Below are 15,295 nucleotides of genomic sequence, written 5' to 3' on the forward strand. Positions count from 1 at the left end.
TGAGGAGGTCATTAAAAAATGGCAGTCAGATTCATTGTTATATATCTTCTGACAATATAGTAAATGTCCTAGAGGAGATGAAAGTAGATAATGGTTTTCATTACTGGAGAATAGGAAATAACTTGAGTTAATTGAAGCAGATGGTCCACGAACAATGCTTCAGAAATAAAATAGAGCTGCTGACCTTTGGTGATCAAGAAATATTACAAAGTTATATATGCAACTCACTTCAGCCCTGCATCAAGACCAAATTGTTTCCAATAATTAATGCAAATCATTACATCCTTCTTTTTTTCCCACAGTGTCTGAATCCTCTATGCCATCTTGGGAAGCAGGCTAACACACCTCCTTTCCCTTCTTTATTTTTTCTTCTTCTGTTTAGCTGCTTTTATTTTCCATGACAAATCCCAAATTGGGTATGACTGAATATTTTAAAAAAGTTTTCTTTCATCAAGGCTGATATCCACACTATGATCCACAACTAAAAATATGACTTCCCTATACTGTGTAAACAATGAGCTACTGTTTTGTAATCATGCTAGGCACAAAAACAAGCTTAATAGAAAAAAATTCAAATAGCTGAGAAAATACTTCTCAATACCCAGGACAGATAAGAACAAAAAATCTATATTTTATAGCATGCTATTATTTACATAGCTTATTGGCATTCCCTCTCTCTTGATCCTGGCTGAAGATCTCTTGACCTTTATCCATAGCAAGGCAGAAATTTTTACTGTTGAGAAAACTGAAATGGAGCATTTCTGGCTCAAGATCATGGAGCCAATAAAGAAGATACTGGAACCCAAATCTACCTCTTTCTCCCTCAATATGTCTTTGTAATTATGAGATCTGGTTCATGTGTTAAGGGGATGAGGCAAAAGCCCAGAGTAGGATTTGCAGAAACTTCTGGATTGATGGAGATAAAGAGTTAATCTGCTTGGGAAACCCTCATCCTGTTGAAAACTTTCTTCAGAGCCTCCTTTACTTCTTTGTTTCTCAGGCTATAGATCACTGGATTTAGCATGGGCATCACCACAGTGTAAAATATTGACACAACCTTGTCTTCCTCAAGGGATTTGCCCATGTTGCCTTTCAGGTATATGAAAATGAGTGTCCCAAAGAAGAGAGCCACTGCAGTCATGTGAGAAGCACAGGTGGAGAAGGTCTTGGCTTTGTCACCTGCTGTATGAATCCTCAGAACGACCTGAATGATGAGTAAGTAGGATATAAGAATCACTGAAATGCTGGTTGTGCTGACCACAAAAGCTAAGAGGTAGATTACCCACTCCCTGGTTTCCCTACAGGCAAGCTTCAGCAGGGGTGGGAGGTCACAGAAAAAGAAGTCTACATGATTGGACTTACAGAAAGAGATAGAGAAGGTACACCCAGTGCGGATCACAGAACTGACCATGGCACCAGCATAAGCCCCAGCCACCAGCCCCAGGCAGGTCTGTGGTGTCATGGCTGTGGCATAGAGGAGGGGCTTACACACAGCCATGTAGCGGTCATAGGCCATCACAGCCAAAAGAAAACACTCAGTGCTAGCACAGAGGGTGAAAAAGAAGAATTGGCTGGTGCAGCACTCATAGGTGATGATCATCTTATCAGTCCCCAAAGTCTCAAGCAAGTGAGGAACAATAACAAAAGAGTAGCAAATGTCCAGGAAGGAAAGGTGACTGAGGAAGAAGTACATGGGAGTCTGGAGCCGAAGGTCACTCTGAATTAGCACAATCATGCCCAGGTTGCCCCCCATGGTGATGAGAAAAACGGCCAGAAACACAAAGAAGAGACCTATCTGTAGCTCTGCCTGCAAACGGAACCCCATCAGAACAAATTCTGTCACCATGGTGCCATTCTCTGCCATGAAGCCAACGTTATCCACTGAAATTAAAAAATAATAATAAAGTCTCATTGAGGATACATTAAGGTGGTAATAGCTTGACTTGATCATTGCTCAGTAATGATAATAATTTTTTAGATCTGTAAAGCACTTTATATTTTCACAAACTGTATTTTACTTGATCCTTCAGAAATCCTTGGAAGCACATATTGTTTTTCATTTTCTTTGTTTTATTTTTAAGTTCTGGGGTACACGTACAGGATGTTCAAGTTTGTTACGTATGTAAATGTGTGTTATGGTGGTTTGCTGCGCCTATCAACCCATCACCTAAGTATTAAGTCCAGCATGCATTAGCTCTTTTTCCTAATCCTCTTCCCACCTCCTGCTGTCCCCCAACAGGCCCCAGCATTTGTTTTTCCCCCCTCTGTGTCCATGTGTTCTCATTGTTCAACTCCCACTTATAAGTGAGAACATGCAGTGTTTGGTTTTCTGTTCCTTCAGAAACATATTGTTAACCCCATTTTTTACAGAAGAATTTGAGGGTCAAAGAAGTGAAGTGACCCAGATTTCACAATTAGTAAACAGGCAAAGATTCCTAGGTTAGACCTCAGTTCCTTAGGCACTTCCAAAACTGACAGGTCCCAAATTGGAAACCTTAATCAGCCTCATATGGAGGAAGAAAGCACTTTGTTGGAAAACCCCTAGTGGTATAGTATAAAAGACATGGGCTTTGAAATAAGGTGGAGGTTTGAATACCTTCAGCCCTTGAGCAAGTTAATTAACCTTTCTGAACCTCAGCCTCCTTCTTGGTTAAATGAGGATTACACTGCCAAAGTCATAATATTATTGTGTAGGACATAATTTTCATAGTATGTTGCACATGGTCTGACACACACTGAAGAATTATTTTTTTCTAAATTCTGAGATAATATGAGTGGCATGGTCTTTGGTTCACATACATTCTAGAATCATTTCATCTCCAAGTCCACAGCCACCTGGAGTTCCAGCATCAACTCCACCTTTTTTAGGGTTGTTTCCAATGTGCATATGTGCACAATGGATTTGTATGCTAGACAGTGAGCCATAAAGAACAAGCACTGTTCGGACCTCTGTAGCCAATTGCCTGCCAAGCTGCCTCTTCCTCTCTGTTCCTGCCAAGCAGCACAGCCTGGCTTCCAAGTTCTCCTCTTATTCCAAAGGATCTGTCCTAATTTTTTTAATGCCACATCATCATCAATCAGTGAGATACATGAATCAAGCTATTCCAGAATTAGCCTGAAAAACTCATTAACAGACAAAGCCATCACACTGAGTTTTGAATTCTAATACAGATGGGGTTCTTGCCAGGTATTGGAAAAATACTATCACTGTGCCTTTAAAGACTGATAATTTAGAGCAATGAACATAGTGAATGTGGACTTCAGTGGTGATTCTTCTTGTCCTCTTTCTGTCCTTGAAACAAAAAGTGAATTTGAAAAAGATCTCATAGGACATTAGGTAAATAATAAAGCAAAACCTTGATCAATGTTTGGCAAACGCTGATCTAATGATGGAATAATGTTTAGCATCTGGTGGGAGTTTTTTTCCCCCCACTGAGTTCTTGAGAGTCAATATTTAGGTTGTTTTCCTCTACTTAAGGCCAAATCTTATCCCCATCTTCTCCCAGAACAATGATTCACCATGTTCTTAAGAGGAGTTCATTCAAATCAGCCCAGCCAAAGGAAAAAAGAGTCTGTATTCATCTGTTTATTGCATTAAACAAAACAAAGGTTCCTGCCTTCGTGGGGTGGTCATTCTAGTGGAGCCCGGCATATATATGTTCAAAACAGAAGAAATATATTCTTCTACCATGATAGAAGTTAATAAGTTCTATAGAAAAAAATGCTTAAAAATATCAAAGGAAGGGGAAGGATATTAAGACCATCAAAAAGATTTATTGAAAAGGTGACATTTTAGCAGAAATTCTGGGAATCAGGTAACTATTTGTATGTACTTACATACGTCATTTAGCCACAACTAATAGAAAATAAAGACATAAACCACCAACAATGGACCACCTGCTCCCATTACAAAATATATGGAGGTTTTCAGGTGTTTGGGAGACATGTTCCAGGCAACACTGATCAGAAGTGTTAGCCTCCTGATAACAGAGAGAATCTTAGCCCCTAAGATGCTAGAAGCTCAATAATCAACCTAAGCTCACCTGGCACAAAGGTAAGTCTGGAATCCCACAAACATACACAGTGGCTAAGAAAATCAGCCCTGAAGACAGAGTTGGTTCCAAACTCAGACTCAGGTACTTCTATTTGTGTGACCTTATGCAAGTCCTTGTATAAGACCTCGAGTCTCAGCATCAACATCTAGGCACTGACAATAACAGCTGCACACGTACCTCTGAACTTAAAATAAAAGTTGAAGAAAAAAATATCCTGTTTATCCACATCCTCTCCAGCATCTGTTGTTTCCAGATTTTTTAACGATCGTCATTCTAACTGGCATGAGATGGTATCTCAATGTAGCTTTGATTTGCATTTCTCTAATGACCAGTGATGATGAGCATTTTTTCATATGTTTGTTGGCCTCATGTATGTCTTCTTTTGTAAAGTGTCTGTTCATATCCTTTGCCCACTTTTGAATGGGCTTGTTTTTTTCTTGTAAATCTGTTTTAGTTCTTTGTAAATTCTGGATATCAGCCCTTTGTCAGATGAGTAAGCTGCAAAAGTTTTTTCCCATTCTCTTGGTTGCTGATTCACTCTAATGACTGTTTCTTTTGCTGTGCAGAAGCTGTGGAGTTTGATTAGGTCCCATTTGTCCATTTTGGCTTTTGTTACCAATGCTTTTGGTGTTTTGGTCATGAAGTCCTTGCCTACACCTATGTCCTGAATGGTTTTGCCTAGATTTTCTTCTACGGTTTTTATAGGAACACTGTTACACTGTTGATGGGAGTGTAAATTAGTTCAGCCATTGTGGAAGACAGTGGCGATTCCTCAAGGACCTAGAAATAGAAATTCCATTTGACCCAGCAATCCCATTACTGGGTATATATCCAAAGGATTATAAATCGTTCTACTATAAGGACACATGCACACGAATGTTCATTGCAGCACAGTTTACAATAGCAAAGACCTGGAACCAACCCAAATGCCCATCGATGATAGACTGGACAGGGAAAATGTGGCACATATACACCATGGAATATTACGCAGCCATCAAAAACGATGAGATTATGTCCTTTGTAGGGATATGGATGAACCTGGAAGTCATCATTCTCAGCAAACTGACACAGGAGCAGAAAATCAAACACCGCATGTTCTCGCTCATAGGCGGGTGTTGAACAATGAGAACACATGGACACAGGGAGGAGAGCACTACACACTGGGGTCTGTTGGAGGGAAATAGGGAATTAGGGGAGGGACGGTGGGGGGTGGGGAGTTGGCATGGGGAGGAATGCCAGATATAGGTGAGGGGGAGGAAGGCAGTAATGGGGTCTGTTGGAGGGAAATAGGGAAATAGGGGAGGGACAGCAGGGGGTGGGGGATGGCATGGGGAGAAATGCCAGATATAGGTGAGGGGGAGGAAGGCAGCAAATCACACTGCCACGTGTGTACCTATGCAACAATCTTGCATGTTCTTCACATGTACCCCAAAACCTAAAATGCAATAAAAAAATTAAAAATATCCTGTATTTAAGGTTATCCTCCTTTTTATGCAATATTGTTTATTTGTGCTAGAGATTTGCCCCCTTAGTTTTTCTGATGGGCCAGAATTTGGTTTTGTTAATATTTGCTATTTTTTTATTTTCTGTTTACACTTTCTTCCTTTTTCCTTTTCCCTTTTCCTTTCTCCCTCCCCGCTCCCCATCTTCCCAGGGCCCCACCCCTGCTTTGTCTTTCTGACTCCCCTCTTTCTTTAGCTTACTCTATTGCAAATTGAATTTGTTTTGGTTCCTTCTTCTATTCTAGAAAATATAACATATATAACAGAGGTTAGGGGGTGAAATGGGGACATGATGGTCAAATGATACAAAGTTTCGTTTAGGAAGAATAAATCCTTGAAATCTATGGTACAGCATGGTGACTATAGTTATTAATAATGTATATTTCAAAATTGTTAAGAGTACATTTTAAATGTCTCACCACAAAAAAATGTTAAGTGAGGTGATAGATACGTTAATTAGCTTGTTCAATCATTCCAAATTTTACACATTTATAAAAACATCATATTGCACTGCATAAATATATTCAATTTTTATTTGTCAATTAAAATAAAAAATACATGTATGACTGTAAAAAACAGCACTGCTCTGCTATGAGAAGAAAAAAATATAATTTAAATTAATAGAAACAGCATACTCTGTGCCTAGTAACATTCAGACGTTACTTTTTGTATTTTTATTACAGAGTAAACATTCAAACATTGATCAAGGTTTTGCTTTATTATTTATCTAACATCTTACAAGATGTTTTTCAACTTCAGTTTTTGTTTCAAGGATAGAAAGGGGACAAGAAATTGTTACAAAAAGTATATGTCAAATACTAGGCTTTTAATTTGCTCCCAAATTTAATTTATTCCCACTTTTTGGATCACTAAAATAAGACTCAAAGTGGGTAAGCTACTTTCCCCAGGTCAGTCAATAAATGGCACCAGTTCTTCCGGCTCCAAATTCACTGTCCTTAACTTTAAGTTACACTGCGATCATCATTTTGGCCCGGGAACTGGGATGCCCCTGCCCAGCCTCAGGCAGCCCCAGCTGGGGAGGCACAAGTCAGGAGACTCATTTCATTCCACAACTGCCCTATGAGACACTTTTAGGTCTCTGCTCTGGAAAAGGAGGAGGAAGCATTTTCCTTTGTGGTTGGGGGAGTGACATGGTTGGAGGATGGCAGTTGACCATGATGAGCCAGAGAGAGCATGTACTACGAAGGCTAGAAACAGCACCAGGAGGTCTGGATTCAAGTGTGGGTGCTGCCACTAATGCAAGTGTCTCCCATCTCCTAATGTGCACCCTCATATGAAAAGATGGCACTGAAAGACCTCAAATGCTGCATCCTTTACTATTGCCTCTCTTCTCCCTTAAAAGTCTAATGGCAGAGGGAAAGACTATCTATGAGTACTAATGACTGACATTAAAAGGGTATTCACTATGTGCTAAATACTATTCTAGGTATTTTATGTAAACTGCTTTATTTACTTCTCACAATACCCCAACACAGGACATATTTGTACTATTCCTATTTATAGACTGGGAAACGGGGGCTTGCAGAGATTAAGAAACTTGGTTTAGGTAAATTCCTCTGCAGGGATTTGAACTATGGTCTGTCAAGCTCCAGGGTCATGTACCCAGCCACTGTCTCACGACTCATGATTACAGTAATGATGAGAGTTATTAATAATGCCCTGTACTGAGCACTTTTCCGTGCCCAGGACTTTTCTAGTGGCTTTATGTAAAGCCACTATTTTCCTCTTACACTTGGACAAGGAGGAAAGTAATATATGTTAAATAAAGACTTTGGCAAATGACCACAATTCTGAGTTGGAAACACTGCCGTGTTCTCATTTTGTAGCGTCATTTTTATTCTTCATGTCTTATCTGTAGGGATGAGCAGGTAGGAAAGATGCTCAAGGGTCTCATCATAATCAAACTGTAACAAGGAGCCTGCACCCCCTGAGGGCCATCATCTCCAGCACAGATTTAGGCTGTAGGACAGAAGTCAAGTGAACCAACCTTGCTTCTGGCTTCTCATTACTGTCTGCCCACCTGTACTTCCCCTTTGCCCAAATCTCATTCCTCATTTTTAATTTATTTTATCTTCCTACATGTTATGTACTTTTATAAGCCACTTTAAATCTCTTTTGGAAAGAGGTATTGATGAATAAATAAATACAAACTAAAATCGCCCATTTGCCAGATGTCAGAATAATCAGCCCTCTCTGCATCAGACCAATAACAGTGCCGCCAGAGGACTTTGCCAAATGGGTTCTGGAAAGACAGTAGTTCAACCTAAATCAAACTAATCTATGGAGGGCAGAAAAAGGCAGATGCTCAGGGGAGAAAATTGAAACACTTAGGGAGGTCTCCAGGTCTGTCCTACTACAGCTAGCTCCTGAAGTCTTTGTAAATCAAAATTCCAAAATCATGACCTAGGCTTTCATTTTGAGACAGTGAACAGCCTGGAGGGGGATTGGAAGAGGGTCTTCTAACTCACAGTCCGCTTTAATGAGATCTGTCTGAGCTTCAACTCTGTCCATTTTGCAACGGGCAGAGGAATATTTTAAAGACCAAGGTTGCCCAATGGTTGCTTATCTTCAGAGGACCTAAAAAGTTTTGTTCTTTCCAAAATCCATTCTACCTTGCCATGTGATACATTGCCTAAATTCCTAAAGTGGTCAGGAATGATTTGTAATTCTAGATAGAACCTCCAATCAATTTCTTAGTGATTAAGATTAGGGAGAACAAACAGCATCTCCTTAAAATTTCCAGGCAGGGAGAGGAACCATGAATTCGTTTGGCCTCAGAGGAAAATATTTGATCCCAGATGATTTAGATCAGCTGAGTTGCTGGGAAAGTGAATGGAACACTGAAGCAACGGTTTTGAAATACTTGAAACTGCAGGATTTGAAAGATGCACAGGAAGAAAGTGCATCCTTAACGCCATCATGAAACCACCATGCTCCATAAGCAATATTAGCATTTAACATTCTCAACAATCTGTTATCTAATTGTGGTTCAGGCACAGAAACATTTCACTTCCAGACAGGCCTCCCCTGGTGGATGTTTGTAACTCCGGGCTATCTTTCCCCCACATTACTTATGTCTGTCCAAAGCCCACAGCCTCATTTTTATATCAGCCAATAGTAAACACGCCCAAGATTTGTTTGGTTATCCAAAAGCTAAAGGAGAAAGACCTCAAGATCGTCTGCTCTTTGAAATTATTAATGCTCCCCAAAATCTCCACTACATCTCAGAAAACTAATGGGGATTTCAGTGAAGAGAAAGTCCAGCAGGCTTTAATAGGCTCCATCTGTCATCCTTTGGGCAGCGAAAGCACTGGGCTAAGAACCAAAAGGCTACTATGGATCAAACAAGAAAGTGCATAGGAAGATGATTCGGGAAGTGAAACTGTTCACTTGCAAGGGATTTCTGTAAATGCCCAGGGATCAGCTTGAAGACAGTACACACCATGGGAAATATACAGACATGGATCCGAAGAGTACTTATGTAGCTCAGCAAAACTAATCCACTTAGAACTACCAGGTCAGGTTTAAAGTTATTTAAAAATGGGGAGGCATAAAGGTTGTACAGTGCACCCAAAGTTATGTAGCCAGTGCTCTTGGCTGGGATTATACAACATTTATAAATGTATAAAGTCTCTGCCTATTTGCTCTGTGCCAGGCACGATTCTGGACACTGGGAATATATAGAACGAAACAGGCAGGGATGACAGTGATTCTCTCTCTGCCACTAAAATCAAACTGGTATCATCTGCCTGCGCTGACTTAAAGAGGAAAGAAGGAAAAGGAATGAGGTATAAGATGCCTTGGCTGCTATTCAATGTGTCAGGGTGGACTTGAGTGGACTCTGAATGTTTAAATGGTGAAAAACTAGAGCAGCTCCTTCCACCCACATGCTGTCTGTATTCAGGTAGAAAAGTGGTTCAAGCGAGAGATGAAAATAGAGTCCCTATTCAGGAGCACTCTGTTTCCCTCAAAATTTGTTTGGAGAAAACTTTAGTTGGCCATTTTCTAGTTGAATAAAAACTCACAAAGACATAGAAAAATATTTTCTAGCAATACATTTACATTGAAAATAGCAGAAAGGCAGAACCAGCATGGTGTCAAGGAGCCCGAATGCTTTGAAGCTCTCTCACAGCAGGGTCAAATCCCAGCCAGTTGCTTAAACTCCCTGGATTCCGGTTCTTTCATCTATAAGATGGGTATGATATCACTTAACTCACAGGAGTGTTGTGAGGATGAAATGAGGTGACATATTGTGTGTTCAACAAAGGTTGGTTCTGTTGCACACAGGGAAGATGTGACTTCCCTCTCCCAAAAATTACAAATTACTTTCGTAATCCCTCACTTTAGAACATTATACACCCATTTTCATTTAATCTCCACACAACCCATTTTCAGATGAACAAAATTGGAATCAGAAAGGTCAATACTTGACATGTCCAAGGGTCATATGGCTAGGAAGAAAAGCAGCCAGAATTGGGACCTAGACCCCTTCCACCATATCACAAAATCCCTTACTAAGGCGCTGTGGGAATACGGACACCCTGCCTGAAGATGGGAGGTCACAGGGAAAGACATTGAAAGTTGGAATCCTGAGGCTCTTCCTCATTTTGCAATCCTGCAATAAACTTCTAGAAGGGCATATAAAGTCTGCACAAATGCTGACCCTAAATCTCTTTGATTTCTCCTTCCCCAGTGCCGTCTTACTCTGACTTATCTGCTCTCCAGACTGACAGTGCAGTAGAATCTTGGAACTTAGAGTCTCTGCAGTTCATGGTTCCACACATGGTATCCAGGAGGATAAAGTAGCATCAGCCCCATCCTAGAGATGAGGCAAGAGAGTCCCTGAGATGAGGAGGGCTTGTCCACATACAAAGAGCCAATGAGAAAAGTTGGGGATGACTAGAGCCCAGGTCTCCTGCAGCCTGGTGAGGTGCTTTCTCTACCACCTGGGATGCTCCTCCTGTCAGTCTTAGCACAGCTGTTCTGATGAACAGAGCTATTCGTGCTCTCTGCCTCTCAGAGACTAATGGGAGCAGATGAAATTCTCTTCTTTCACGGGGGATTAGGTAGAAGAGCCTCAATGATGGGAATCCCCAGGTAGAACAAGACTTACAAAGCATGAACATGGACATCAGGCCTCCTTATCTCTGGCTGGGGCCCTTTTACGCCCAACCTCCTTAGAGCTTCTCCCAAAGTTAGGGCCCAGCTGAGCAGTTTCTAAATGAAAGATCTCAATTAAGTTCAGTCAAGCACTCACAGAAAGTATCTTCATAGACTCCGAACTGCAGGAATCTGAGGTTTCACTTCCACCCAGAGCAGAAATACCTTCTCTGGCATTGCTGACAGCTGATCTTGGAGGTAGCAGTGACCCATTCTGACCAATCACACCTATGGGAACTGAACAATTCCAAAGATGGGGAAATTACTCATCCAAAAAAGCAGACTGTTCTGTTTTAGAGCCTACCTGTTGCTTCCAGCTCTCTCTATAATGCCAATGGCATCATGATGAATCATTCCCAACATCTGCCAGCGTTTCACAAGTTTCTTAGAAATTCGACAAGAGTTGCTGCTTGCCCTTTCCACTTTCTCAATATTACACTTACGTGTAAATAGCCTCCCCACTGTTCCATGTGATCTCACCTATTTATTCTCTTCTGATTCTGAAAACAATCACCTGGAGTAGGTATGAGAGGCATTATCAGTTCCATGTTATAGATGAGGAAACTGAGACACAAAGATGCTAAGTGCCTGGCATTACTGCAAGAGAGAAGCAGAAGTGTTAAGTCCCAGCACATTGTGCTTCCAGAGAATCACATGTAGCTTTGACCCTGTACCCAAAGAACTATGAATCGTTCTACTGTAAAGACACATGCACACGTATGTTCATTGCAGCCCTGTGTACAATAGCAAAGACCTGGAACCAACCTAAATGCCCACCAATGATAGACTGGACAAAGAAAATGTGGTACATATACACCATGGAATATTATGTAGCCATAAAAAACGATGAGTTCATGTCCTTTGTAGGGACTTGGATGAATCTGGAAACCAGCATTCTCAGCAAACTGACACAAGAACAGAAAGCCAAACACCACAGGTTCTCACTCATAGGTGGGTGTCGAACAATGAGAACATGTGGACTCAGGGAGAGGAGCATCACACACTGGGGGCAGTTGGGGGGGGAGTAGGGGAGATGGGGAGGGAGGGAAGGGTGGGGAGGGATAACATGTGGAGAAATGCCAGATATAGTATGGACCTAAAGTTAAATAAATAAATTTTTTTAAAAAGCAACGAAGAGAAAACCCCATTTCATATTAGAGGAAACTGAAATTCAGGTTATCGAACACATTTCCAATCTGGACTGTAGTTCATTTTCTCTCTGATCTACTATGGCCATGCTTACCTTCAGCAGGACCAAAATGCCCTTCCCCAGTCTGGAAGGCTGGGCTGAGCTCAGGTAGAATGTGGTGTCTAGTGGGGCTTTGGAGGGCCAAAGAAATAGACATCGTCAGCCCCTGCAGCTCACAGGCCTAGCATTCAGGGGAGCTGGATTAATAGAAGCTGGAACTCTGCCCTATCCTAGGCTGGATCCTTCACTCCAGGAAGGCAATTAGAAGATTGGGGCAAAGGGATTTACTACTGACTGGGATTTCTGGGATTTCTAATCAGGCCCTCAGCTTCTAATTAGGCTTCCTAATGCCCAGCGGAAAGAAATCTTCAGAAAAGAGCCTCTGCAAAGTTTGCTTTCTCACTTCCTCCTCACTCAACCTTCATCTTGTCCAGCAGCCCTGCGCCGTAATCCAACCTCACCTTGGGGATGAAGGAGATAACCACTGTGTTTGGCTCTCTGAGGAGTTGTCATCAACCCAAGGTAACCCTTTCTGACCAATATCATTTACAGAACCTGGGTGAATGTGACTGTGTGAAGCAGCCTGCTTACTCATTTACTCAACTAATATTTAATTAGCTATAGATAAAGTACTCAGCAGTGTCTGGTACATCGTATTTGTCCTATCTCTGTTTAACTCATTGAGTCTTTACAACAATCCTATGGGGTAAATACCATTTTTATTCTTTGCTACAAGTGAGGAAACTGAGACTCAGAGAGGTGAAGTAACCACTCATGGTCACACAGGTAATAAGAAAAGAGCTGAGACTGGAACTAGGGGAGGCTGGCTCCAGACCCCTTATTCTTAACCACTATCCTGTGTTTCCTGGTGTCATTTAGCTGATTGTAAACACAAATTATTTCGTATAGAAAACTTGTAAAATGTCACAGTCTAAAAGATGAAATTTAAACCATTGAACCATTCCAATAAGCACTGTTAACAGTTGGAGTAAATACACTAGAACAGAGTTATTTAGAACATAAGCTCTGCAAGTAGATTGCTCTATCTTGCAGATTTAAGAGAGTTATGTCACTTTTCCATGCCCACCTCCTGGGATGATCATGAAAGTTGAAGAATATGATACATAGGAAAACTCAGAACATCCGAGTATTAGGTTGGTGCAAAAGTAATTGTGGTTTTGCCATTACTTTTAAAACTATTACTATTATTAATATCCTTCCAGAATTTTCTTCTCTAGACATTTACAGGTTTTTTTAAAAATTGAAATCAAAGTTCATATTGTATTTTTATACTGTTCCTTTGGGGTGAGTTAATAAGAAGAAAAATAACTGTTATAACGTTTCTCAAGTGGGAGAGGCCTATAACCTACCCCAATACCCTGAAAAGTATCGAAATCTCTCATTGGAGGGCTCATAAATGTTGGGGGCATTGAACACCATATCCTGAGACTCCATGCGCTAAAAGTCTAGGCGACCACAGGAAAAGAAAAAACTAACTCCCAATCTTGCCACAATGCTGATGAGATAGCCTTCTAATATACCACATGCTATTGAACAAACTCAAGAGTAGTCATCATAACCTGAAAGCAAGAGATTTCTACATTTTAGAAACGTGGAAATGTTCAAAACTCTTAGGTAAAGGAGAGACCTCCACAAAAATAATTATATATATATATATATATATATGAAATTATATAAAACATCATTATAAGATGTTATAAATGTTATATGAAACACTGTGATATATATCTTTCTAATCTTGACAGGCAATTTTGACACATGTAATTTAGAAAACTTATTAATAAAGATATATATATTTCTTATCCTTAAATGCGATGAAGAAAATTTATATCCCAAAAGAATGTAGATTCCTAATCCTGCTATTTTGCTATGTCTAACACCAACAGCCACCACTGATGACACAGTCCTGTCCACCAGGAAGACCCTTCAGTCCTTTATGGTGGTTTCCATACAGGCTGGCTTCCCACCCAGGCCAGCTGAGAATAATTTGCATCTCTCAGCCTCTGTGGAGGTCTAAGTTTGATCCCTTACCACAGCGGAAATTCCCCAGCTTCCTGTGTAGATTGGTGGTCCTTCTGAGCTCTAGCCCTGCAGCATTTAAGAGCACATGTGTACACAGGGAAATATTTACAGCATTCGAACTCCAGGCTCCTCACATCCAAAATATCTTATTGCACCTAAGTAATATGGATCACTTTGGTATTTTCAATTTTTTATTATGAAATAACAGTACCATGATTATAGATCTTTATAGACCTAATAATTATATCCTTTATGGACATTAATAATTATATCCTATTACAGACATTAATGATTATAGACATTAATGATTTTATCCTAGAATTAATTTCCTAGAAGCAGAACTATGGGGAAAAGGGATTTTTTTTTTTTTTTTTTTTTTTTGAGACAGAGTTTCGCTGTCACCAGGGCTGGAGTGCAGTAGCGTAATCTCAGTTCACTGCAACCTCCTGGATTCAAGCAATTCTCCTGCTCAGCCTCCCAGCATAGCAGGTATGTGCCAACACATCTGGCTAATCTTTCTTTTCTTTGCTAATCTTTATTTTCCTTTTTCTTTTTTGGCTGGTCTCAAACTCCTGGCCTCAAACAATCTGTCCACCTTGACCTCCCAAAGTGCTGGGATTACAGGAGGGAGCCACCACACCCAGCTGGGAAAAGGGCACTTTTAAGGACTTGCATGTGAATTAGCCAACTGACTTCAAGATGCTCCCCAGCACTTCAGTGTAGGAGGGGAACTGTTTGCTAGCACTCCTGTTAATAATAAATATAATTTTCTTTCAAATATTTGGTGATTATATAAGCAAAAAGTATCTCATGACTACATTAATTTTTTGTAATTTTTATTGCCTATGATGTTAAATTTTTCTTATATATTTAGCCATTTCTATTTATAAATTCAGCACTCATATATTTTGCACATTTTTCTATTGAAGTGTTTAACTTTTCTGATTGAATTACAGAAACATGAAGGCTCTCTCCTCTCATTGTTTGACAAATATTTATTGAATGCCTAGTGTAAACCAAGAGCTGGTCTAGGCACTACAGATACAGCAGTGAACAAGGAAGACAAAATCCCTGCCCTTGAGGGAGAGCATTAGGACAAATACCTAATGCATGCAGGGCTTAAAACCTAGATGACAGGTTGATAGGTCCAGTAGAGCACCATGGCACCTGTATGCCTATGTAAGAAACCTGCACATTTTGCATATGTATCCCAGAACTTAAAGTAAAATAAAATAAAATAAACTCACCTGCATTTATGTATGCCAGCAAAAAAAAAATTTGAAAACCCAGAAAAAAAAATCCCTGCCCTGTGTAGCTTATATTCT

At 40.3% G+C, this 15,295-nt stretch overlaps 1 protein-coding gene across 1 annotated transcript; it reads right to left on the minus strand.

The window, feature by feature from the left end:
* Positions 1–928: 928 nt before the first annotated feature.
* LOC108282933 (olfactory receptor 9I1-like) lies at positions 929–1,864 on the minus strand. The gene has a single exon (XM_017498986.1). It carries the CDS (start codon positions 1,862–1,864, stop codon positions 929–931), a length of 936 nt encoding a protein of 311 aa, XP_017354475.1.
* Positions 1,865–15,295: the final 13,431 nt, after the last annotated feature.

The sequence above is a fragment of the Cebus imitator genome, unplaced genomic scaffold (genome assembly GCF_001604975.1).
Source record: "Cebus imitator isolate Cc_AM_T3 unplaced genomic scaffold, Cebus_imitator-1.0 Scaffold253, whole genome shotgun sequence".
NCBI lineage: Eukaryota > Metazoa > Chordata > Mammalia > Primates > Cebidae > Cebus > Cebus imitator.

Bases quoted from the DNA above. Each gene is read 5' to 3' on its own strand.
- LOC108282933 (XM_017498986.1), bottom strand. From the start codon at position 1,864: ATGGCAGAGAATGGCACCATGGTGACAGAATTTGTTCTGATGGGGTTC.